The sequence below is a fragment of the Pezoporus occidentalis genome, unplaced genomic scaffold (assembly GCF_034315485.1).
Source record: "Pezoporus occidentalis ecotype Australia unplaced genomic scaffold, CSIRO_AGI_Poc_V1 ctg3, whole genome shotgun sequence".
Taxonomy (NCBI): domain Eukaryota; kingdom Metazoa; phylum Chordata; class Aves; order Psittaciformes; family Psittacidae; genus Pezoporus; species Pezoporus occidentalis.
The window spans coordinates 13,017,132-13,044,245 of NW_026914940.1; the positions used below are offsets into that span (position 1 = coordinate 13,017,132).

At 41.7% G+C, this 27,114-nt stretch overlaps 1 protein-coding gene across 5 annotated transcripts in view; it reads left to right on the forward strand.

Moving 5' to 3' along the window:
• The window catches only part of SAMD12 (sterile alpha motif domain containing 12), a 170,085-nt gene that overhangs the window by 131,953 nt on the left and 11,018 nt on the right, over positions 1-27,114 (forward strand). For 2 of the 5 annotated variants that reach the window (XM_062627126.1, XM_062627128.1), the window contains one exon: positions 20,833-20,978. The exons of 2 other annotated variants lie outside the window; for them this stretch is intronic. In XM_062627126.1, coding sequence (XP_062483110.1) covers positions 20,833-20,963 — 131 coding nt within the window. In that variant the 3' untranslated portion in view covers positions 20,964-20,978. Of the gene's footprint in view, positions 1-11,584; positions 11,657-20,832; positions 20,979-27,114 lie in introns of those variants that run through there. One more of the 5 variants, XM_062627127.1, reaches the window with a different exon arrangement.

The following is a 27,114-nucleotide window of genomic DNA, read 5'->3' on the forward strand; positions in this document are numbered from 1 at the left end:
TATACAATATGGAATATCTGGCCAAGGGACAGCAAGGATGTTTGAGCTTGGATCTGTTGAAGAGTAAGTTTGGGCTCTTTTCTCCTAATGATGTGATCTACATCTTGCCTAATTTAAATGTCTACCTCCAGATGAGATGAGCTGAGATGAGCTGTTACTCTCCACTGTGGAAGAAAGGAGGGTAGCCATCAACCACTTGGTTGTTCTGCTTTGTAGACGTCTGCTGTTGGCTAGATGAAACCTATCCCGAGGGGATTGAATGATGGACTGAAAACATGTAGTAAATAGCTGTTCTCCTGGTATTGAAATTATATCAGTAAGGGGATGTCCTAGGAAGCTTCAAAACAGAGATTAAAGCATCTGAATATCAAAGTGTATGGGAAGAACAAAGACTACTGTTAGATTTTAAATGGTTTATGGTTTTAATATACTATTTGCAAATATTAGTGGGTTTATTATGGTTGATGTTTTTTAATCAAGTCCATCCCAAAAAGCTCATCTAAAAATTCCACAAGCAGCTTGGAATAGACAGGATTTTATGTTAATTACCATTTTGCTTACTTTACTGCTATGTGAACCATTGATAGAATCTCTCAGCTCACTAATAATGTTGGTTGTGTCCCTACTATAGGATCCAGTAGTGCTTTCCAGCACCTAGGTATGGCTACTTCTCAGCTCCACTGTGGTGGAACACACACAGGTTTCCTGCTCTCAGTAAACTAACACCTCAGCTTTACACATAGAGAAAGCCCAAATAGCAGAGAATCACAGTGTCCTCCAGTTGGCCATCAGAGGGGAATAATCATAGTATCATAGAACCATTTAGGTTGGAAAAGGCTCTTAAGATCAAGTCCAGCCATTAACCCAGCACTGCTGAGTCCACACCTAAACCCTGTGTTTTTCAAATACCTCCAGGGATGGTGACTCCACCACTTCCCTGGGCAGCCTGTTCCAATGCTTGATAACCCTTTCAGGGAAGAAATTTTTCCTAATATTCAATCTAATCCTCCCCTGGTGCAACTTGAGGCCATTTCCTCTTGTCCTATTCTTTGTTACTTGGGAGAAGAGACCAACCTCCACCTCACTCCATCCTCCTTTCAGGCAGTTGCAGAGAGCGATAAGGTCCCCCTGAGCCTTCTCTTCTCCAGACTAAGCCCCCCAGATCCCCCAGCCATTCGCCAACACACTTGTGCTCCAGACCCTTCGCCATCTTCATTGCCCTTCTCTGGCCCCACTCCAGCACCTCAGTATCTTTCTTGTAGTGAGGGGCCCAGAACCAAACACAGGGTAATTGTGGGTCAGGTGCATTTTATAGCACGTTATTGCACTATATTATAAATTGAGGCATGGTGATAAGAGTTCACCTCAGGCATACATCAACACAGATGGTATTATGACTTTAGCGCTTGGCTTTGCTCCAAAAGTCCATTGTTCAGAGATTTATAGAAAAAATCAGCACAAAATTTATCATATAAGACAATGATAGATTTTCTACTTGCTTTACTTTCTTCACCTTCCCATTTCTTGTCCTTCTTCTGAGCTGCTCTGTATTGTGTCTCTTTTCTATTTCCCCCATTGTGTGCAAGTGCCACATACCAGTCAGGTGTACTTTCCCTTCTCCACTAGGTTAGCTACACACACAGGTAGTTTGCAGCTCCAAGTTGCAAATCAGTTGTAAATGGCAGCTGAAGAGAGTCTGCACCCTGAAAAGAATCAGGTGAATGAGGGCTGGGGAACTCCATGCCCTGGGTGTGGAGTTGCTACATGCAGGGACCTACTCAGAAGCAGCAGCCAGAGTAACTGCAGTTACTGTCTGCCCAGCCTTCATCGAATGGTAAAGATCAATAGGTGCTATGGCTAATGCTAAAAAAAGACCTGAAGTTGGGTAATTGTAGCTCCCTCTGTTCAGACCAGCAGTCTCCTGCTGAGGAACAAAGAAGCCAGGAAAAAGGGAGAATATTTAAGTTGAAAGATCTTTTCTAGGCAAATTTCACAGGTCAGAGGGGCATCTCCACATGAGAAAGTCAGAGATGGGATGAGTTGGCCAGGGTATGAGGTGGAGCTGTCAGAGGCATATGAAGATGGTGGCTCCCACAGCACCATTTTGAGTGCAGCAGGGAATCACCGGGAAGCAGGAATGGAAGAGGAGCAGGTGGCAGGCAGATAATGTGTGATGTGGTCAGAGATTGGAGGATGAATTTCCAAGTGTTGACAGCATATGGATTAATAGATCGGCAGGATCTTGTAATCTAGATGCAAATCTGTAGATCTGCATTGATACAGCTGAGACTAAATACTGTCACTGGGAGAGCTACACAGCTGAACAGGACTTTAAGAAGTGGTGCAGCAGTGGAAGGGGCTGACAGAGCAGCACATGCAAGTAAAATGAGGCTGGAAGAGATCATTCAGCTTAGTTATGCTGCTTTTGCTACATTCCCTCTACACCCTGGAAGGAATCCTGAGGAATGAGGCCAGAACAAGAACAATGACCCTAATTTGCCATAAATCCTCTCTTCTTGGCCCAGTTTTCTCTTGCCCATGCCAGTAGCCATAACAGGAGGTCGTCTCCTGAGAGCTTTCCCTTTACCAGCTTTTCAGAAGGTGAAGAACAACTATGTTCGCTGTGAAGGACTATGAAATGTGGCTGATACCACTTATGGAGGAAAATCATTGAGGTAGTTTTGTGCTGGAAATACAGAGCATGATAAATACACAGTCTAGATGTGGAGAATGACTTCTTATTTATTCTCGATCTGGAAAAAGCATGAATGATAGCAAATACTGTCTGCTTCCAAAGAGATTTATCGCTTAATATGGGCTTCTCAAGAAGGTATGAGAGGAGAATATAAAATGAAACACGGGTGTTTATAATTGAAGAACATTCTCCCTAAGGGAATCAGATCACTTTTTTTTTCTTTAATGAAAATTCAGTCAACTAGATAGCTAGTTAGCCCAAGGAAATGTTTTCAGTTATCAGTTAAAGGGAGTATGTGTGTTCTGTTGCTTGAAGATGCCATATCTTAAAATGAATCAGGATGCTGGATAATTATCACTTTACTCTTTATTAAATTGCTGCTTTTCCTCCAGCAGTGGCTGTAGTAGCTGTTCGGCCACATTCATTAACTTGTAGAGTACAAGTTTTTCTTTTAACCACAAATATTAGGGCTAAGGTTGCTTTTTTAAAGTTAGGTTTTCAGCTGATAGCTGAGTACTGAAATCAGCAGGAATTTCATCTATTTGCATGATTTCACATAGAGGCAAATTTCTAAATTTGGGTTAAGTTTGGGGTCCCCTTAATTATAAAATTGCTCTCAGTGCTTTTATAAAAGATCTGAATTTTTGAGAGCTTACATTAAAACTACAAGGTGGCTTGCTCGCTGATTAAACAGAGTGAATTAGAAAAATCATTTTTAAATGAAAAATGGTTTCCCCTGAATATTAATAGGGCAGGGCTAAAAAATATTATTCATTTATTGCACATTCACTCAAAGCCAAAGCAGAGTTTTGCTGTAGATGAAAAGATGTTTAAATGCACTGGTGAAGGTGAGGTTTCATTGATTTTCACAATTGCAGGCTGCTTCAAGACTCGGTGGTCCTGGAGCACACAGGAATAATGCTGCAGAAGAGTGGGAAACTACATACATGCATGAAAAGCAAAGCATTTAACTGTAATATTTGGTAGTATCTCTGTGTGATAATGGCTAAGACAAATCTGTAAGCGTAGCTTTTACAGGGGCTGGGGCTAGGCTGTAGCTTTGGTCACTGTTCACATGCTGACTCTTGGCCATCTTTTCTGACAGACCATCAGATCTCATCCTAAGCCTCCTATGGGTCTCACATGGTCCCTAAATTCTGTTTCTGAAGTTTTTCTGAGGAACCTGCTAAGCACTTTCAAATCTGTAGGTTGAGGACAAGATGCTGAACTGGACATCTACACACCCTAAGTGATGAAGTTGAAGGGTGATAGGTAAAGAATAAGGATTTGAGGAGACTGTCCAAGCGTAAGCACACAATATGGTACATTATGACTTGAGTTAGCATTAAATGGATTTCTGCTTTATTCCTGAAGTTTTACACTGTTTTACTTAGCAAGTTAGATGCTTTCAAGTACAGCTACAAATCCTAAATAGATTGCCATTGCTGGAAGAAGCAATCATAGAAGAAAATAGGTGAGGTGGGAAGAGACCTCTTGAAGATTGACAAGTCCAAGCGTCCTTCCCAAAGCAGAGTCCTCTAGTGCAGGGTGCTCAGGGCCATGCCCAGTCAGGTTTTGAATACCTCCAAGCATACTGACTCCATAGCCACTTCAGGCAACCTGTTCCAGTGTTTGACCACCATCACAGTCAAAAGCCTCTTCTCATGTTTAAATGGAATTCCTGTGTGTCAAATTCATGCCCATTGCCTTCTGACCTGTCACAGGGCACTGAGTAAAGGAGCATAGCTCCATCTTCTCTACTTCCACTATCGCAAGATCCTTCTCAGCCTTCTCTTCTCCAGAGCTGAACAACCCCAGCTCTCAGCCTGTCCTCATATGACAGAAGCTCCAGTCCCTTAATTATCCTCTTGGCCCTTTTCTGAACTCTCTCCAGTAAATCCATCTCTCTTTTGGTCTAGGGAGCCCAGCAGTGGATGCTGCACCCCTGATGTGTCTCACTGGTGGAGCAGAGAAGGGTCACCTCTCTTGACCTGCTGGCCATGTGCTGCCTAATGCAGCCCAGGAGGCTGCTGGCCTTCATTGCTGCAAGGTCACATTGCTGGCTCTTTTTCACGTGGGTGTCCATCAGCACCTCAGGGCCTTTTCTGCAAAGCTGCTTTGCAGATGTTTGGCCAAGGCATGTATTGGTGCCTGGGGTTATTCCTGCCCAGAGGCAGGAGTTTGTGCTTCCCTCTGCCGAAGTTCATGAAAGCAACGACATTGAAAAAAACAGGTTGTGAGACTCACTGGAGCTCAAGTTTGTGTCCTAAGGAGAAGAGGACAGAGCATATTGAATGTTAAGTAAAATTAAAGGATCCACATCTTTCCCGTGGTATGGTTAAACCTTGTTCTCTAGACTGGCAGACCAGGAGCTAGTTTGCTGAACTGCTAATGTTTGGCTCTCACAATGAGATGTGTGTTTATGATTAAGAAGCTCAAGCCTGGAAGTGCTGGAAATATGTGGGTGTCATTCCATGGGGTGGTATGTGGGGCTGATCCATCCTTGTTCATGTTGAGTCATTTCTAGATGCAAATATAAAGTGTTTGGGTACCTAATTTTGGCATCCTTTTTCTGCAATCTTTTTCTGTCCAAAATCTTGAAGAACCCCTCAAAGATACACGTTCATAGCCAGATAAGCCCAAATGTAATGGAGCTTTTCCAAAACCTGCAATCTCAATGATCCAGCTTTCCTGGCATTCACAGCCAGTGCTCGAAGGCAGTCTGACATGTTCAGTCCAAGCAAAGGTGGTGTACATACAGTGAAAGACCTCTCATTGTTCTTAACCGTAGCTGTGAAATAGTATTGAGCAAGTGCAGGCAAGTTTTACTTTGTGTATTTTCAGCTTAACTGAAGTTTGAAAACAGATGAATGGAATTGCGATGTAGAGGACAAACCTTAACAAAAATGAGAAAAGGAGTCAAAAGGGTTATGAATAAGCATCTGCTCAAGATTTAAGATCATTATTGTTAGAGCTATTAAGATACAAAGACATTGTATGCTAGTGAAGATTTAAATATTGATGTTAGATAATAGTAGGGCTAAACTTCCTTTTCCCGGAGAATATCTGCTCTCCAAGAAAACTGCTTGGCAGGGTGTTGTTAAACACAGGGCTAAGAGAGGTCCCTTCTGCAGACTGTGCAAATGCACTCAGTAGTTTGTCATCTGAAAGCGTACGGAAGGAATGCCTGTAACTTAAGGAAGCTCTCATGATGAAATGGCTTGGAATCATTCACAGTCCCAGTATGCCTTCTCCTTAGTTCAAAGTTAGCCGAGGATGGTGGAGGAACGCGATGAGCCAGTGTTTACTTTTGCCTGTCCCAAGTAATTTCAGTAAAATCAGATTTCTTTCTTAAGTCACCTTATGTTTACAAACCCCCAGAATTACACATCAGGTCCATCGCAGTGTTGACAAGCCAGTTGTTTTTCGTGTTAGGTCTCCTTTAAACAAAATCCATGATAACTCTTTATACATCAACGCTACCGTAAATATAAAAACACATGTGCCATTGCCTGTCCTAGGACCAGTGTTTCTGTCTGTTGTTCAGAAGTGTAACACTAAGCCCAAAGAATCCAGATTTCTTGGCATGATAATGTATATTCCAAAAAATGCTGGCTGGAGTTGGGACTTGTTTTCAACTGTTTGGAAGGGGCTCAGGGAAGGAGACAGGGAGCATACGGGTTTGCTATCTTTCCCAGACAGTTGACTGACGCTGTGAAAAACCAAGTTCATGCACAGGAGGCACAACTTCACAGCTCTGTTGTTCACAGGTTGCTGTCAGCACATCTTTCAGAGGGAATCAGCACAGAAATAGGCAGGTTTGGTCCTCACCACCGATCCCACCCTAAGACCATCTGGTGAAAACAAGAAACCCTGGGAGCAATTCGTGCAAGTGAGTTCAGCACATGGGTTGTGATCTCACCTGCAGTGCCTGTAAAATGCTGCCCAGTGTCATTTTGTCAAAGGATAATGAGGAAATGGAAAATATACATATATTCTTATGCAAAGATGCAACCTCATATTTAGATCAGGCTTTTCTTATCCCACAAGTTTTTGATTGAATTATACAGTCATACAATCCCTAGGCAAGAACAACTTCGTGTTTTCTTCAAGTTTTAAAAATGCATGGGGTTTTAGCATGCAGTTTAACTTCATTTCCGCTCACTGCAAAGCAGGGGCTAATTTAGATTTATCTTGGGTTGAAATCAGAATGATTCAGACATTGCTGGAACTTATTTGGCCATCCCTGGCACAGGCTATGGAGAATTGCATGAGTCTGAACTTCTGTACTGAATGCATTTTGGTCTTTTACCTTCCCCGAAATGGCAGTTTGTAGAACAAGTGATTGAATGCATTTTTTCGCGCATACAGTAATGAAAAGCTGCTGATGCATTGCAGAGAACTGCGAGCCTTTGCATCATCATAAAACAGGTCTAAGCAAAGAGTTTTTAATAATCAGGTTTTTCATGTTTTCTAAAATTACATCGTCTCCTTAATTCAGTTTGCTTACCAGAACTAGGATATATATAGTGAAACCCTTTTGGTTGTTCTCTGGGATGGGAAGTTTATCTTTGGATGGTAGTTCTGTTTTATGTTTCTGCTTTCAGATTCACTGCTAGCAACTTAATCCAGGCTTAGCTGTAAATGAACATATGACTCATTCTCTAGGTGATAATTTGAAAAGGAAGTCTTTACATGTGTTGCTTCGTATTGTTTTACTTCCTTTTTAATATTTCAAGTTTTGATTTCTATGTTAAAATACTCTGAAAGAGAAACAGAGTACTTCTCCAGAGCTGACCACTCATCAATATTGACCGCAAAAGTAACTTCTGTTCACAGAAATGTCTGCTGATCTTTGAAGTGTATTGACATTTTCAGTAAATTTTGCATTGCATAATTGTGGGAATGGCTTTTTCTATTCCCATATTGCAAATCTTTAGTACAAATTGACCACTTTTGAGAGGAAGTTTGAAAAAGTTCAAAAAAAGCAATAGAAAAAGCCCTAGAGGACAAATAGAATTATAGGAGGCTTTGAATTGTTGTAGGTCTCAATATCCAGAATTGCTATGCTGCTTCTCTGAATCGGTTGTTTTCATTTAATACACTGGAAGAAAAATTAAGCCAAGAGCTTTTGAAAGTAACCCCACCACTCTCCACATATTTTAAGCTCTCTAATCAGAACAGCAGTTTAAATATTGTTAAGTTTACTGACTTAATCATAAAATGTTGCAATACAGAAGCAAATGCAATCAAGAACAAGGAACGACATCTGATTCCATGGAAGAGCACAGGATATCAGCTGCATTACTTCCTCCAAGAAGAATCTTCGAACTGAAAATATTTCTACTTGTACTGGGTTAAAGCAGGTGAATTTAAAAATAAACTGTGATTGCTGCAGTCACTGCAGAAGTTTACAGAATATCCACGCTGCATTTGAGTTCTTTACAGAATAGCCACAGTCTGGCTTTTCTCTTATGATAAAACGATTTTCCAGGCTTTTCTACAGCTCATGCCTTGCTTAAAAGTCTGTCTGCATGACTTGCTGCCAGAGGTAGCATTTCAACCCTCAAAATCTTAAAACTGTGGCCAATCATATGGTTTATCATGACTGTGACAGTAGTTGGTGTTTCTCTACAAGCTACTGCTTCTTAAGGCATGTGAAATTATGAGTTTTCAGCTTTCATTAAGCAGTGAAAAAGAAGTTTCTGCCCCTTCATGGTCCAGAGAGAACAGCTTGGAAATGTGACTCTTAACAACTGAAAAATCAGAAAGCAGATCAATCCCTCCTATTGATTTTTCACCCAGCCTCATGGCTTTCTGGAGGGGAATCTGACTCTCGTCTTCTGCCCAGACTGACAATATTGCCAATATCCCGTGCTCTCTGGCAGTGTATTTTATCATCTGGGATGGAATTTTATCATCAAGATCAGGGTCTCAAATTTTATACGAAAATGAAACTATTGATGGACAAAATGAGGGTAGAAACATGGGAAAAGGAGAATACTTTGAAAAGTAATTGTGTGTGTGAGCATCTATTTTTAAATGTGCCCTGAAAGTTCCTTTTCTTCAGGATTAATGACCTGTATGTATGTAAATGTGTGTGTTCACATAAGCACATATATATACAAATGCATATGTGTGTCTGTTTGTACACACCTATAAGTAGTCTTGCAGAAGAAGAGACAAACTTGCATGATCCTGCATAAAGCCATATCAGGTTTATCGCAAGAGCTTTGATAGCTCAGATGCAGTCAGGATCCCTGTCCTTTTGATATTCAGTGCTCGGTTTCACATGATACATCCAAACTCGTCTCCTCCAGCCAGGAAAGAAAAGTACAGGGCAAAGTTTTGCTGTAATTATAGATGTAATAAACCACTTTTATATTTCTTCAGAAGCATTTAACTGAGAACACCCATAAGCTTAGATCCAGCAATCTACTATTTTAAGATTGCCCAGAGCAAGTTAATTTTAGGTTTAGTGCTTTGTAATTTAACTAGAGAACTGCACCTAAAATTTAAAATTGAGTTTTGCAGACATTAAGACGATTTGCTTCTGTGAGTTTATTATTATTTATAGCTGAAGTGTTTAATAATTTGCAGTGTTATGTGCACAAAACTACCACTGCAGTCCTGGTTTAGCTAATGGTAGCTGGTGGTGTCTTCGTTTTTACTCCTGGGCTGTTTTAGAGACACTGTGCTGTGATCTTACCCTGATCTTAAAGAGATCCAGCCAGGAGTTAGAAAAGCAATGCCTCCTCTACACACAAGCTCTAGAAGTGTCAATGCGGTAGATCTATGGCTTAAGGCAGGGATTTAGAAAGTGGCTGCAGCCTCCAGGAGCCAGGGTTGTTGTGAGAGGCTGGTGAGAGGCAACTAAGACAAGACTAACTGTGGTCAGCAGGCTTCCAGGCATCACGCAGGACCCACACTTCCAGAGTGTGGGTATTTCTGAGGGCTACAAAACTGCTCATCTTTCAGAGTTCCTGGCTATATCTGGAGAAAAAGATCAGTCCACAGCCCAAGACTAATCTAACAGCATGGTCCAAATGCTTCCATTAGTAACAGCCCTGTCTTCAGCCCTGCCTTGAGAAGACTCAGGCTTGTGCAGGTCCTCCTGCTCCTAGAGGAGGAGTCCCATCTGGGAAGCAAAAGACTGAGGCATCCGCAACTGTCTCATCCCATTCAAAAGAGGAGTAAGTTCTGTAAAAGGCAGTCACTGAATTGCCTTTATTTGCACATATGAAGAGAACAGAGGAAGAGGCAGGGGAAGGATTAACTATGGCTTTTACTGTAAATGGTACAGAAATGTGAGTTAAGTCTGAGCAGAACATTCATGAGGCTGCTCTCAGTTTGACTGGAAATGTGACTGGTCTATACCACGGGCTTTGCTGCACCCATCCCCTGGCAGTGAAGATACCGTGCTGTTAAATTTAACTCTCCTGCTTGGAAACCTGTGCATCTGAAAGTGTCTTTCCAGACAAAAACATCGTGCTGGATGAGCTGTAACATTTGCAGTGCATGGAACAGACTTGCTTCATCTGCCTGCGGGTGCCCTACAGACAGGCTACATCCGAGAGGAAACTGGTTAAGTTTCCAGGGACGAAAAATCCAGGGAGGCAGAAGAAAATGGGAGGAAAAAATTAGCAGGATGAAGGCCTATGTGACTTTGCATCTTACCAGATAAAGCAGACAAGTTTGTACCAATTAAAAAGAAATACAAAAAAACAAACCCCAAAACAACAAGTTAAAAATGGAAGGAAACATGTTTAAACAGCTAAAGGTGAGTCAGCAGACAGGAAGCTGATGCACATGACTGGTGAGATTATCAGTAAATCTTTTTCACCACTTTTCCTCTCCCCCCCTTCCCCTAATTACAGCTTTAATGACTCTGCTTTAAGAAAGCACTCACCCCTTGAATTAAGTATTAAGCTTTCCTGGAGCCCAGAATTTCCCTCTGTCCTGTGGAGAGGCTGGCTTCTCCCTTGCAGTTGGCTGGGGGGATTTTAGAGACCCAAACACATCTTAAAGCTCACTCGCTAATTATTAGGTTCAGGAGAGAATAACTTTGATTTCACAATGGGCATTTTCAAGGCCATTTTTTCAGCCTTGAATATGCAGAAAGGATATTCAGTACCTTCAGTCATGAGTGTCTAAGTGAGAAGGTAATACTGTAGGGCCTGGATTCATAGCATCTGCTGAGGCACAGATACCAAGCATAACCGCGCTTCTAATTGAGCAGCACCATCATTAATTCAGGGACCTAATGTAATTAAAGGCAATTAATAAACATCATTAATCAAGGTATAAATTAGGTGAAGTGAATGCATTTGTAAGGTCGGACTGTGGTTGATCTGATTTCTGTATGTAATGGAGGAAGGAGGACCCCAGAAGCCCTCCAGCTTCCTTCCAAAGATCTCCTGTAAGGTACCTTACTTAGCTACCAATGCAAAACCCCTCACATCCTTAATTCAGGCTGTCAGTCCAACATCTTTCACAATAGCTACTCTTTTAATGGGGAGGTGGGGAGCTGGGTTCTGGGTTTTTTTTTTCTTCCTTCTTCAGAGCTGCAATACTTGATAGAACGGATGGAAGCACATGCACTGGCAAGTCTGCTGCGCTAATCCTCATGAGATGCCCAACTGCCTTGTTTCCTAAGTACATGGTGTTCATCAGCGTAGGTTGACTGTGATGCAACTCCAGCCAACACCCTGAGTGTTTCATAGTCTTGACATAACTTGATTCCAGGAATAACTAGAGCCAAATCTGCTTTAACATTTCTCCTTTCTCATTTGCACTTATTCACCTCAATATCATGCCCGCAATCCAAGTCTGTAAAGTCAAACCACAGCTCAGGAGAGGAAGGTGTGGCTTTCTGCTTTGTTCTTCCAGATAGACCTGAAATAGGAACAAAGAGAAGGCAAAATTTCTCTTCCTTTAACGAAGATGCATCAATTTGAAGCAGTAGGTACTCAGTAATGTCCATCAGCCTGTTCAAGCAAAGGTCCTACTGACTTTGTGTTCAGGTTCAGAGCGTTGTTCATGGGCACTGATGGAGATTTCCATGGGAGAATCCTAATATCACATTTTTAAGCCTTTAAATAAGGCATTTATTAAGTGGCTCATTTTCAAGGTAACACCACTCAGTTCCTATCACTTGGGTTTCAATACAGATGTTTGAAACAGTTGAGAGCTGCTGTAGGTTCAGCATTGCTTAAACAAAAAAACAAAGCCCAAGAAACACCAACACAGCCCTTTTCTGAAACCCCGTTTTGCATTGGCAAGGCACAAAATGCTGGTTTCTGCTCACCTCCAAGCAAAGGGTAATAGCGGATGTTATGTTACTCTAATCTCACTGATGACTATTTTTACAAAACACACTACAGTACATTTACTAGTACATGATGAAAGGGCATAAATAATTTAAACAACAGTTGTCAAAATAAATGAGCAAAGTGCACTTTGTGATAAATTATACTTGCTTTTTTAATGTGTTTCTCAGTTGCAAAATTCAGCAATTTGCTGTGGATCTCCCAGTCATTACAGTGAATTAGCAAGCCTCTACTCTTCTCCTAGCCATAATTTTAGTCTTAACTAGAGAGGAATTATTTAGTGTTATTCTGGCAAGGGTTGCTCCTTAATATTCTTCTACAGCCACAGTCTTACAGTGTAATAATGTAAGTTATGTATGTATCCTGGTGTCTTGGATTTTAGAGCTGAAAGCTGATTATGGATAGTAAAGAATTTCAGCTAGCATAAAGATCTAATTGTTTTAAATTGAGTTTAACAACAATTCATATCATTGGCTGTTTCAGTCCTTCCACTGGCATGCAAGTGCCAACCAAATATATAGTTGCTTAAGGAGTGCATAATGGGAAGTTATTTTTTAGAGGTCTAATACCAACATTAATGTATACACAGAGCATGCATCCACTTAATTTGTCTGCTAGCTTGTGTTTAGGGTATAACTTACATGATGGAACTCTCTTATCGTTAGCTTTATATATATATGTGTATATATATATATACACACACATTTATGCTTGTTCTCCTTTGTAGTTACCCAGAATTATTTTGCTCACTTCCTTTTTCATGAACCTAAAGAGACTACCACAGTTGAGTGTGTCTGCAAAACAGAAGTGAAGTTATTTTTCCCTATCATTCTGTGGGTGTCTGTGATGGGTTTTTGTTTTGTTTTGTGCCGGGCTTATTTAGAGGGAGAAAAAGCCATGGCAGAAACCCCACAAGAATTGGCAGTAGGTTTCAGGTGCAATAGTAATAACCAAAGTATTTTTTTCAAGAGTTTGGCTTGCATGGACTAGTTATGGAGATGAAAGTGTGTTGTCAAATAAATCATCCCTGGTGAAGTATCACCATTTTGGTTTTACCTTGGAATCAAAGAGCTGATTTCCCAGAAGTGTTACTCAGAATAAGGACAGACAAAAGACATGCTTAGATGCAGACTTAGAGGGGTAAGTCTGGTATACATTGTGACACACAAAGGATGAACTGGAATAGTGAAGAATGTTTTTGTTTGGAACTGCTGACAGTGTGGGTGTATGCAGTAATCAGTGCCAACACAGACAGATAAGACAAATATCTGATAAGAGAGATAGATTAGATAGATAGATAGAGAGATAGATTAGATAGATAGATAGATAGATAGATAGATAGATAGATAGATAGATAGATAGATAGATAGATAGATAGATAGAGGTGTTTTCCTGATTCATCCTCATGGGGCAGATTTGGGGGAATAAACCTCAAAAACAAGCCCTTCATTTAAAGGTACAAATAGGATCTTTTCCCATCTACATATCCTACCTTCAAATTGAATTTAATGTTTCTGTTGGAGTGAGAGCCTGGCTACTTATATATTTTGATTTCACGTTCGATATTAAATGGCTGAAAGTTTGCAGACTGTTCCAAAAATGTAACACAGGGAAAGGGTGTCTGATGACACTAGAAACCAGCTACTGCCTAACCCCTGATGCAGCAGGGTTACAGGTCATGCTTTTAGGTGCTGGAAAAGTCATTAATTCCTCAATCATAGTGTATCTATACATTTCTGTGCATAAGTTTTGGCCTCTTCTTACACTAAGAAAATTCTGTGGGCTGGGGAGGTAAGACCATAAAGTCCCAAAGACTAAAAGGATTGGAAGCTGCTACCCATTAGGATGGATGTGCTTCTGGGTGGTGAAAGCTCCATTAGCACCAGTCAAAAAAGGCTGAGGTGATTTGCTGTGCAGTCACAGAAGGACATTTTACAGCTGGCAAATTGCTGGTATCAGACCTTCACAGGTTTTTATTTAGGGAAAGGAGAGGTTGAAGAATCAAAGCACCTGTATTGGAATTAACAAGAGAAATGGTCAACAGGGCACAATTTCCATTTCAGTCCTCCAAATCCTTTGTCTGGTCCTTAAAATATCAAATAAAGATTTTAACAAAATTTATAGCAAGCACTGGAACTAACAGTGATTTGTCATAACTTGGTATTAAGAAAGGAGTCTTGGATGTTCCCAGCAAAATCAGTAATTCTGCTGCCATGCAGAGGAGTGAGCACCAGCCAAGCTACTATCAGAAAGCTCTATACAAATGACCCAGGGAGACTGGTTTTCACCTTTCTAGTGGTTGCCATGATCTTCCAAAGGCAAAGTTACCAAACTAATTCTGTCTCTCACAAACTCTATAGAACATTTTTAGAGTGTGTTATTACTCATCAGTATGTAAAAATGGCACCTCCTTACTCAAAAAATCTGTTCCCTGTGTGTATTCAGATCCATACATTCAGCCTTGGCTAACTAAAATAGTTTTGTAGCCTTTTTTTCCCCCTTAGCTCTTTAGTAGATGCAACATCTTAGTAGATGCAGCACAGCTCACAGTTCATTTTCTCACTTGTTAACTGAGATAAGCAGTTGGACAGTTGAACAGTTGGACCAGATGATCATTCCAACTGAACTACTCTCAATGAAAACCTTGCTCTTATGTATTACTAGATAAATTTTGAGGCCCTGTCTACCTGCAGGTACATCCCAGGTTTCTCCATGTTCCCACTGTAGCCAGCAGTAAGGCTCTTCCTGAGAGTGATCAGGTTTGGGGCTGGGGACAGCAGGCAGGGACCAGCTCTGCACTCACTGTGTAGGAAGTCTGCAGGCGGAACCGTAGGTATCAGCAGTAGGTGTCTAAAAATAGTTGGATGAATCTGGGCCACTCTTTCATTTGCAAGACCTTTGCTGGTACAGCAGACCAGAAATGCCGAGCATGGTAGTTAGACTTTGGGTTTTATGTGTTATATATAATGTAAGTAGATAATGTTGTGTGATGGGGAACAGGTATCAGTGATACTTCTGTCCTGGTCTTTGGTAGATGATTTGGTGTGGTTTTGAAATGGATCCAGATCCTTACCACAGATTTTAAAGACCATTTGGAGAGATCTAATTAAGCTTTGGCTGTCAGATGCATAGAAGGCTGCGCCTTTGCCTTGGCTTTAATGGAGAACATTATCAGGCGTTGTAGAGGCTGCTTCAAAGGTTTTGGAAGCAGAATCTCAAAACAAGGGGTAGAAAACAGGGTCTCAGACCTGTTTTTCATGTCTGATCAAGTGAACTGAAGTTGTGCAGAGATATTAGCCACTCAATCATGAGCTCGTATCCTGGACACTTGTCCTGCAGGCAGTCTGCTCTGGGAATAGGGGTCATTTTCTTTAAAGGTCGTTGCAAATGATATCTCAGCGTGGTGGTATGGATGAGTTGCTGGATCTGCAGAAAGTAGGTATTTAGTCATAATCACTTGTGATTATTTTATATATGTAGTCATGACTGATAGACTTTGTGATATATATATATGTTTCACATGGCATTTTAGCTAGAGTTATTATAGACACATAGCCTGTCTGGATCCTAGGCAGAGAACCTGTCTATATTTTGCATTTATTGGGCAAAAAGTGGTTTAAAAGTGTTGTGCATGCTTACAAGCACCTCATGTTGTCACACCAGAGATGATGGCTGTCTAGCGATAGACACGGTGAACTCTTTGTTCATGGGCAAATGAGTATGCAATTGTGCAGTTGGTTTGTAAAGCACGCCTGAATGAACAGCCCTTGATAAAAGCGAGATAATCACCATTCATTAAAATTTGTTTTAAAAGAGCATGTACATATATAGACTTTCATTTCTGTATCTTCTACGTTAACTCCAAATCAGTGTCATTAATGAAACTGAGTAATTTGCTGTTAGCTGACAATGTGTTTACTGAGTATCTAAATTTAAATATCAGGACTATAACTGCAGTGCATATTTTTCCTATGTATTTTCTTTACAAATGGCATATACCCCATTTGTCTAATCCCTACTTCTGTGATTGCAAAATAGCCAGGTTACATAAAAACTACTAAATTATATATTTGCATACAATACTGCTGTGGCTCTGCAGAAGCCATTTTGGGCTCTTCAGTGCTTATAGGTTCTTTCACTGAAATGGTTTGTTATTTCATCAGCAGTACTGCAGAGCTGTTCCAGTCTTTTGCTTGGAAACAATTTTTTCATCATTCTACTCCAATTGCTGCAAATGAAGTAAATAATATTTAGTAAAATAAGTAATAAAAGACCATAAAAGAAAGTACTGCTAATGTAGTTCTTCCTGCCATTTAAACCCATGGGATTTTTGTAAGCCGAATTTCAAAGTCTTTGGGTAGAAACCAGCCTTTAGTTAAGTGTTTGAATAGCACAGTGGGACCCCAATTCATGGCTGGGCACTGACAAAGTAACACTACTAAAAATAGTTTGCAGAGTTGGGCCCTCCAGTAGCAAAAGAAAAGTTGGAGAATGCATAATGTGGAGAAATGCTGTGGCTGTTGCCAGTGGGTCTGCTGCACCTATTGTTATTTAAAACCAGAATTAGCTGTGCCTGTTATCTACCGCACAGTCTATCCATTCGCAGACTGCTGGCTTCATTCTTTATTACCTTTCTAAATCGAGTTAAACATCAATGTTCTTTGGGAGACCATAGTCAGCATTAGGGGAAACACAAGATAGGACTCCACATTATGAATACTTCAATTGCAGAGATGGCTGAAGAGGCTCCTGCTGCTGCCCGCGGCGTTCCTCCCCGCTCACTGCCAGAACTGCTCTAGCTATGGGGGAGTGATAAAGCTGATCTGAGAAATGAAAAAGTTTAAAGCTTTGGTCTAGCTTTTCTCATGAGTTTATTTCACAGGTCCATTGTACTGTGCAGCAGGGTTGGCCCAGCAGCAGGGCAGGGGAGGAAGGGAAGCAGAGTTGGAGGACCACCTCTGTCTCCAGAGTTTCATGATTCATCACAAGGAATCATGCTCCCAGTCTTGTGTGCATGCTGGAAGCAGAGCCATGGTCTTCAGCTCAGAGGTAGAAGGGGAATCTCTTTCCATTGCACGAAGGTACAAAGAGAAAGCTGGCTTGGTGGTGAACAGAATGATTCCCATTAGGCATCCTGAAGGGGGACACAATGAGCATGCTCCAGTAGGAGGTAGATATTCCAAAAATACCATGTGGAGTATAAGTAAGAATGTTCTCAATCTCAGCACTGCATATACCATATACTTTATCATAGGAAGCTACGCCACAAAGGAAAACTTGCTTTCCACTTTCCAGGAGAGAAGGGCAGAACTATTGGATCACCTTTCTTATATACCAGCTTCAACAATCTTACTTTTTAACCAGGTACATCACAGTTTATTTACTGGTTAAACTCTGAAGACTTAGAAGCAGAAGCAAAAAGGCTTTTTTTGAAAGCTGCTTTTATTTATTTATTTTTTTAAATACATAAAGCCATTAAAATCTGCAAGATGAAAATCTGGGATGGATTTATAGCAGTGGATTTAGAAGTGCTCACTGGAGCGGCCTGGTCTGTGTAATAGCAATGCACAACATCCATGTGCAATGAAGAAACACCTTTCAACGATATCAGGAGATGTCATTTCCTGAGATATTAGAATGAATTTCTCATCTGGAATCTGGGCCAAGAGGTTAGAGACAAAAGTTCTTGTTGGCAGGCAGTGCTATGGTGATCACAGAGACTTCTCCAGGATGCTCCATTAGGGCTGCAGATACACTAATCTCACAGGAGCCTCTAACCAGAGAAAGCTGTAAAAAACAGGGGGGCCTGAGCTGTAGCAGCATGTTGTAGTTACGCCCTAGTGAGGTGAGATCATTTCTCTTTGTAGTCTCAGAACTGAAAGTAGAAGCTGAATGACAGTATCATTAAGAAGTTGATATTTAGCACGTTTACAGATCTCTCGGTTCCCACCCTTTGCAACCAAACTCCAGAATGCTGAAATCTAGGATTTTCTTTGAGACAAATCCCTTTATTAGTGGAGTGAACTAAGTGGCAGGTCCTGAACATCTCACACTGCTTTTCTGACAAGGCTGTTGTTTAGTTTTGCAGTCTCTGCAATATCATCACTTCATTTTTTTTTCCATTTAGACATTTTATCAGTACAATATTTAAATATAGCCTCTTCAGCAAGGCACAGAAACTCCTATCTAACCTCCTATCTAACAAGTGCCAGCATCCGTTTCTTCCTGATGCACTCACCCTGGTGCAGCCTAAACAGGGAGGAGCAGAAAATGTCCTGCCAGTGTTTATTATTGGGCAGTCTGTGATAGTGGCTGGGCTTGTAAAACGAATCTGATGGTGTTGCTGCCTTAGCAAGTTGATTGCGGCTACTGGAAGACTGAGTGTCAATGCTGAAGATGTGTTGCATCCTCTTTTTCAGTGACCATGCACCGAGCTGCCTTGCATTTACCACGGGGTAAGTGCATACACATGGACAGTTAGAGTAGAGCATCTGTTCTGCTGTATATCCAGACGCCGGTTACCTCGCAGTAATGTGTTCACAGAGGCATACCCTTCATTATCCTAAATACACAAATGCATGATGCAAACTGAAGATTTCAGACATATGGACATGCCAGAAGCTTCAAATCTCTTGTGGGTGAGGCTTTAGAAATGTCTCGAGGGGTTACCAGAACTTGTTGCAGCCCCAGGTCTGCTTTTGAATGATGTGTCAGCACTCGTTTAGGATAAATAGTAGAAGACTTGTAAGAATCATCAGAAAACATTTTCACAAGTGACTTGGAAATCAAAGCCTTATTGACTTCTAAGGAGACTTTGGTGTGCAAATCACTTGGGTTTTTAAAAAATCTTGTCCATCTTCTTTCTAACCAAAAGCTGTTTCGTGCTCCAGTAGCAAAAATTCTTCCTTCCTTCCTTCCTTCCTGCCTGCCTGCCTCAGAAACTGAATTGGGATCCATACTTTCCTGGCACTGGAAGAGAAACACCACATCCCATTAGGTGTTTCGCCCTGATTTTAGAAGCACAGAAGTTTGGCTGCGCATGAGTTGCAATAAACTGTTTGGTCCAAGATAAAATGGTAGAACTTCTCCAGTTACAAATTCCTACCCCCTAATTGCCAACCATAGCTAAAATATGGAAGGTGTTTAATAATAAGCAAAGGATGATTTTTGTTTGCTCTAGTTTTACTTACCTATGTGAATTCCTTTACTGCAACGTCCATTGGTTCATATATTGCTTGTGGAAATGGAAAGCAAATCAGTGGCAAATAGAAACAATTTGGCAACATGGACACAATAAATTATGCAGCTGAAAAATTATACCAATAGTGCTGAGTAAATAATTCCGCTAAAAAACTTCAGTACTTTGTGGATTGTTTGCAGGAAGCATCTCATTATCTCAGTTGTGTGTATGAATTTCTAAGAATATTATTTAGTGTGTAATTTCCTTGTCAAATTCCAATATCCAAGGCCTCAAAGGAATTTAGGCCTCTTATCCCTCACTGGAATCTGTCTCATTCTTGATATCGGTAGAAACGTAAGCATTAAACATGCTAATCCTGATCATTGCGGTACCTACATTTCACATGCTAATTGGAATTTTTAACAATCAAATTAAGCATGAAGTTCCAATTCCTGTCACCTCTTGTTTGCCATTTAATTGCTGGGTACCTACGTTGAGCTCACCATTCAGCTTTCCTGATAATCAGTGAAGAGAGCAGCTGCCAAAGAATCATTTATCCAATGTGACAAGTAAGTAGGTGGGTCACTTCTAAGGGCCCTGTCCTTTTCCACTGCTTGTCAAAGAAGCCTGGATAACCAGAGTAAACTGGTTGCCTGTCTAGGATGGGTGAAATGAGCTTGTCTGTGCAACCACCACAGAAGCTTCAGAGCTGGTGCTCTGGAGAGGGACTTCTCATAGTTCAGCACAGGCAGGGATGGATTCTCCTATCCCACTTCTGGCTGTGATTTGCATGTATCTGCTTTTGCAGTCTGTGGTTATGCATGGAAATACCCCACTAGCTTCAGTCAAGCTATGCATAGAAGTACCATTGAATCATCTCAGAAGTCCATGCAAGTTTATTTATTTACATCTCTAACCTTAAAGACAAGCTTCCAGGTGGGAAGCAGATAGGGTATATAGCTTTTTCTGATGCTGTTCCACTTTGAGGCCTTCACCTTAACCACTGAGTTGCAGCTCTGCTGCATATTTCTCTTTCTTGCATCCATCAGTCCATACTGGTATGCTCTGCTATCAAAGAATCCCCATGACAAATTAAAGTCTTTTTCCTGATATGACATTTATCCCCAAACCCCTCTGTTGAAGTATGGCAATGCCCTTCTTTCTGACTTTTAAAGGTCAGTTTCTACCTATTATTAAGTTATTTTCTGCCACTAAGTCCTGTCCTTGATTTACAGTGGATAGGCCTCCACTGCAGCACCTGAGAGCATGTCCCTTCCCTGAGCCCTGATGCCCAGCCTGACTGGTGATGACTATGTGTGAGGGGGTGACAGGGAGTGTAGCATCTTCCCAGGCATAGGCTTCCCTTGGAAGGAAAACTGGCTTTGCAGGCAGCCAGGGCAATGTGGAGTGCTCCAGCAGGTCCTACAGGACTGTAATCTGTCCCACAGGACCCACATGCAACACATTGCAGACATGGTCCATATCAGTTAATTTGGACAAAGGGGGACATTACAGACTATTGGTATGGGAATGGCAGCAACCAAATACAGCACCACCTCTGCAGCATACTGAAGAGCTGCTGTGGTCTGAAGCAAGTTTTATACATTTCTGTGCAATTGTATTTTAAGGAACGTGTGTGATGCAAAAAGAGACAGAAAGATGTGCAGGTGCTTTGGATAAACTCCAAACTGAAATAATGGAAAAGGGACAAATCAGAGTAAAGCAGAATTTGCAACTGAACAGTGAGTTTGTATGCTAAGATCATTATTACTCCCCAAAAACTTGAATGACTGATCATCTTTATGAACACTAGCTAGATATTCTTTGTTTCATACCTGTCATCTTTTCATTAATGCCTTCTTCTCTTGGCTCTGTGGTCAATACAACCCATATCATTTCAGGCCTTGGACTTCACGCCTGACTTAAGAACCAGTTTGATACAATCAACCCATCCTTCATTTATCAAGGCCTTCTGCAGAGGCAGCATTACTGGTATCTAGGGTCTCTAGTGGGTATATATCAAGATACAGTCTTAATAATCACCTAGGGAGCTCTTCAGAGATGGTAACTCATTTTGATCTCTGTAGTTCTATTTTCCAGCTGCCCAGACAGAGACATGAAGCTTGATTTGCAGAGTGGTGAGCAATCTCTGCTGCTTGCCTTGTCACAGCATCAGTTGTGGGGTGGAAGAGAACCTCTGCTTCAGACAGAAGCTTCCCTCACTGCAGTGCTCTGCCTGGCCTTGGTCCTGCAGCTGGGAGAATTAGACTGGAGCCTTTGATCTGATTTGGTTTTTAGAGCAGCAGTGGTGTATACACCATGCTAATTTCTCTGTAGAACTTTCTGAGGATGTCTGGGAAGAGTTCCCTGTCCTGGTCACAGCCAGATTGATGAGGATAAAATTGTGAGTGCTTTTTTTCCAGACAACCCAGTGGCCATGGAGGACCATGCTGGATTTTAGCATTGATGGTGCACTGATTTGGCCTCCAGATGGCAATCGGTAAGAGACATTTTCCAGGTATAATCAGATCTTCATTGAGAAGTCTGCATAGATGGTCACACTTTGCCATCTTTATGGTCCTGTTGTACTCCTCCTTGTAGCTGCAGCTTCCAGACCCAGAGTACATATTCCAAACTCTCACTCCTCCATAGGGTTTTCACCTACCTCAGGAGACCCACAGAACTCTGACAGCCTGAAGCTCTTGGTATTGGAGCCAGGAGCTGGACAGACACCAAGTGCAGCCTTGTAGCTATCTTTGTGCCTAACTAAGAGCTCTAAAGTAATGCACTCTTCTCACTCTTGTCTTTTCAAATTGAGGCATTTTCTTTTCACAGAATGGTTGGACACCGAGTCCATGAGGATAGCAATCATTATTTTTCAGATGTAGGACACTGTGCATTAAACGTGGTAGGCCACAGGATGAGCTGCAAGGATAAAGCGATACCAAATGGCACCAAAATGTTCTTTCTCTGCGTTCTGCCTGTTTGGTGCTCAGAGCAAGGCAAGGGTCCTGGGCAAAACTTTTTTGATGTGATGTGATTATACAGACAAAGGGTGTGTATTAATTCATTAATCCAGAGGGCTAAATAAAGTTACTTGTTCAGCTACTTGAAGGGTGGGGGCTGAGTTTGTAGACTTGATGATGTGGTTTTGTTTTGTTTTGTGGTAAATGTGTTTGCATATGTGCAGTCTTTCAGGTGGCTTTAGGAGGTATAATTGCCCTTTTTGCTTGGTTAATCACTTCATAGAATGGAAACGTTCATTTCAGGGAACCTCACAGTGAATATCTCCCTACAGGTGGATGGTTTGTTCCACCTATTAATCCTGCATAAGCTCTGCATAAGCAGTGAGGGAGTTGCAGCTCCAGAAAGTTTCCAAACTCTTTTGCTATAATACTTTGATTTTTCTAATAAAGTCTTTAGTTTCATCTGATTATGTTTCTTAATTTAATGCATATTTCAGTGAAGATCCTAAAGCAAGTAATAGGATGATATAATGGACAGAATTAATTCCCAAATACTGCTACATATCTTCTGAACAGGATAGGCTTGAAAGTGTCTTGCAGAATCTGTAGAAGTAAACACAAGAACAAATTCCAGGTGACAAGCAGAGCAGCCACAAAGGCACTGCAGGCCACCTGGGACTGTGTGCTTAATCACCTTGTGTGCATGCTGATGGTACCACTTCAGACTGCGTCTTAAGTTCACTCAGTTTGCACAGTTCCTGGTGCTTCATAATAAACCCCAGGCTCTTGAAAGCAATAGATATGCAAAGGCTGATGATGTAGTGCAAATGGCTATTTAGAGCCACAGAGTGTGGAAGACTATTCATCTGTGATATGCTTCTTCACTTCCTGCAGAGCACCCCAAAAGGACTTGTGAGATCAAGAACACAGGCAAGCAGTGAGAGATATGCATGATAAGGCATGAAGTCAGCAATCACATATGCATTTTCAGTTTAAGACAGCGCCAGCTGAGATTATCAGACTCCTTAGCACTGCATTCCTCTAAACCTTTCTGTGTGCTACACAATTTGAGTCTCTAGAGAAGGATGCTGGTGGACAGAATTCTTTGAAAGAAGCCATAAACACTGAGGAAGTGGTTGCGTGCGCTTTTTCAAACCAACTGCTTGTTCGTTCAAGGAAATCATCAGTATCTGTTACCTCTGTTCAAATGCAGACATGTTTTCACTTTTCTTTGTCTGTTTGCAACAGCAGGTAAGTGGTGGGATGTATCTTGAGTAGAGATGAATGAACCACTTTGAAAGAGTCTCTCCCAGGATTTTGCCTGATTTTTGAACTAGATTTATATGCTGGTGAAATTTCCAGCTGCTGGTTAGGCTGAGGCATAAAAAAGACATACTTTCTCAGGACAGATTTTTTTCCTGAGGTTTCCAGATTAACACTGTGAACTCGAGCTCAGAAGGCATTAAAAGGCTTTTAAGGTATTTTTCAGAACAGACTGGAGTGTGAGCTCAAGCCCTTTAGAGAATTGTCCACCACGAGCTCTGATTTGTGAAGGAAGGAGCAAGGAACCAGAATTCCTGCATAAATGATCTGTACACAGAATCAATGTGTGTCCTCATTTTGTTTAACCTAGTAAAGTTGCTGAGAGATTTGCTTTGGTTGGAAGTCTGGAGTTGTGCATGACTCATGAAGAGACTCTTGGCTAATCTATTGAAGGCATTGAACAGCTTAGTGAAACACATTTTGGACAACTACATTTTCAACCCATTCTGTGTGAACCAACTGTGTTCCACAGAGCAGCTGCAATAACCTCTGACTAATTGGCTTCTCAGAAGGTTACCTGCTGAGAGCATCTGCCATGACATCCATTCTCCCAGAAATGTTTCATCTCAGAATTGCCTGATGCAGGCTATAGAGCCCAGCATCACACACAAGAAGTGAGCTTTATCTTGAGTCAGAATATAGGGGAAAGGATTTGCCCGACCTTGTTGAATGTTCATCATCTGTCTTGAGGTACCAAGCATCCTTTTGAAGCCTTCCTTGAGACGAGCTTTGCCACCGATCTAGACAGCGGATCTGCGAGCGAGCCAGGATCCCGCATACCCACGTACTGGCAGTGGCTTAATAGGGCTCTCAGAGTGCGCCAGGCAGCGTCATGCACAGCGCCGTGCCTGAGCAGGCTGTGCTCAAGCTGCATGCCAGCTGCTGCCAGCAGCCCTTGTGTGGATCTGGGGCCGCTCACACTGAGAGTATAGCAGTACATAAATAACACCAAGGAGTTTACTGCATGTGAAGTCTCTTCCACAGATCTCATATGTGAATATTTATTCAGTAGCATATTTATGGTGATTCTATCAACAGATATTAAAACTATATCCAGGAGGATTTAGAGTACCTGGTTATGGGAGAAAGTTGTCCAGAAGAAGTGTCTTCAAAAAAAGAAACCCTGAATTCATCCCTACAGAAACAGCAACTCACGTGTCAGCTGCCATTTGTTTTAAAGACTCTGCTCCTGGAGTCTTGTGATGATACATCAATGTCCCTGATCATTTGAACAAAAAAAAGTCTTGTTTCATGGTTAGATTGCATAGTTCATGACAAAAATGTCCTCAATAAAAGTAGGGGTGAAGGGAAAGTTTTGGTATTTTTCTACTGTATTAACACTGCATCTAGAAAACAACATTAGATCACCTTCAAGTCTGTATCAGCTACAAGGTCTTAGCACTGAGGGGGAAATCAGGCAAGCCAGACCAAGACATGAGTGGTTGGGAATCAAAACAAAATTGGCAGTCTTATCAAAACCCATCCACCTCTCTGTTTTCTCTCTCAGCTCTGGGTGTTGCATTCAGTCCATTGATTAATGTGTCACTTCTTACCAGAGGCTGCTGACTGTGACATTCGCAGCGAGGCAGCTTGCTGTCTTTGTGCAGCCCTGAGGCTTGACTCGTTGCCTGTAAGAGTGGGGCTGCTCCGAGGTGGATGGAGCAGGCTGGTGAGTGTTGCTTTGCCACCTCTTTCCCGCTGGCTCCAGCTACGTACAAGTGTGCCAACGTCTGAGGTAACCTTGGATCTCTGGCACTGTTGACTCTGTTTATCAGCAACATGTTAGGTAATGAGGATATGCAGCTATAGGTGCATTTCCATGGAGGTCAAAAGAACTGGTGTTGCTCTCCACCCACAACAGTAATGCGATGGATTTACGACAGAGGGAAAACAAACTCTTGATACAGCTTCCGTCTCATCTGACATGGGACAAATTATTCCTGTCCCTGCCAATGCTGGCCAGCATTTCCCAGCCCCTGCTAATCCTCCTTCCTCCTTCCACCATGGTGACTGACCAGGATCAGCAGCTCCCCAAGTAGTTTCTTTTTACATGAGCTTCCATGAGCCTCACAGACACAGCTCATGCTCTCATAGCTCAGTGATGAGGATTCAATGCACATTAAATAAAGAGGTAAACCTACAAGTGGGCTGCCAGCCATTTCCTTTTGCCAGTGTACAAAATTCTTCAAAGGTAGCGATATCTCTAACTAGCAAGTAGCAAGATGCAACAAGTCTGCAGTATTGTACAGTGTATTATCAAGTCTCAAGTGCCATGAGAAGCATGAAGTGTGGCCTTTCTGACACAGAAAAAATACTAGTAAATGTAGCTGCATGCAGGTTTTCACTGGCCTTCAAGGAACAGCTGTTAGCAAAGATAATAAATGCTTGTTTTCTTTATCAGAGTGCCTCAATTATGAAAATGTGACACGTAGGTAATAGCACTAGGTTGAGCTGAATTAACATGTTTAAAATGAATGAAAAATGTGTGCCTTTTCCAGTTAGAAAAGCATCACACAGCACAGGTGCTCAAAAATAAAATACATCTCTGACTTTGAAATAACTGTTGTCTTTCTACAGCAGCTTCTTGAAAATGTCATGTGAGATTAGATCTGCACACCGTTGTGTTGGTGAGCGTAGGAACCCCTGCAAAGGGCGGTCTTTGTTCCAAGAGCTTACAGTCTCAGGCAAGGTTTTCAAAGACAACTGCTCATTTGTGATACCTTTTAAAAAGATGTGACTTTCAGAGAGTGCTGGGTATGCACTGTTAGAAGAGCAGGGTCCTTAGAGGAGTCTCCAGCTGGGCACCAAAAATTATATAGGGAATGAGGAAGAGTAAGTGATTCTAAAACCGTGTCCTCAAAAGACAAAGAAGAGAAGAGCTAGACAACCACTAAATCTTCAGTGTGCTTGCTCTAAATGCAGAGCTTAGCAGAATTACTACTATTCCCTTGACCATTATCACTGTATATGCCAACTGGTTCTGCTGGGTGTTCTGCATGGCTGGAAGTGGTTGTGGATGGAGCTCAGATTGGGATCAGTCCCCATTTCTCCTTGTTTGTGGGTTTCTGTCTGAAGGGCCAGCTGGCTCATGTCAAGCTTACGCACAAGTACAAGCCAATGGCTGAGACAGTGAGTGATTGGAGAATTTCAGCTCCAGTACAACCCTGAGGCCTGACCTGATGTAATGAGCCAGTTTACCCATTTTACTTTAGTCCTGCAACTTTGTGGCTTGGCAAGGTATTTTCTATTGCTTGGTAGAGCTTTTGAAATTTACCCTTCTTTGCAGCAGATGAGCTATTTAACCTCAAAAAAACCTCCTGTTTCCTCTTTGTGAAACAGGCACGTCTCTGCTGATGCCACACAGATGGGAGATATCCTCCAGTTCACCTGGAATCAAACACTTCTGATGTGAGGTACCAGTCTGCCTCTCTCCAAGTGTAAAACCTCCTCCCCCAGATTTCCCCTTTATCTTCAAACCTGCTTAATGTCACCATTGCTTTCTTTTCTGCCCTGGGGGATGTGGTCAGTTATCTGTCTAGACCAGCTGCAGGCTCAAAACCTTCCCGTATGCTCATCTACGGAATAAAACAATTGCTGGGTTCCAAACGTGCATCTTTCTCA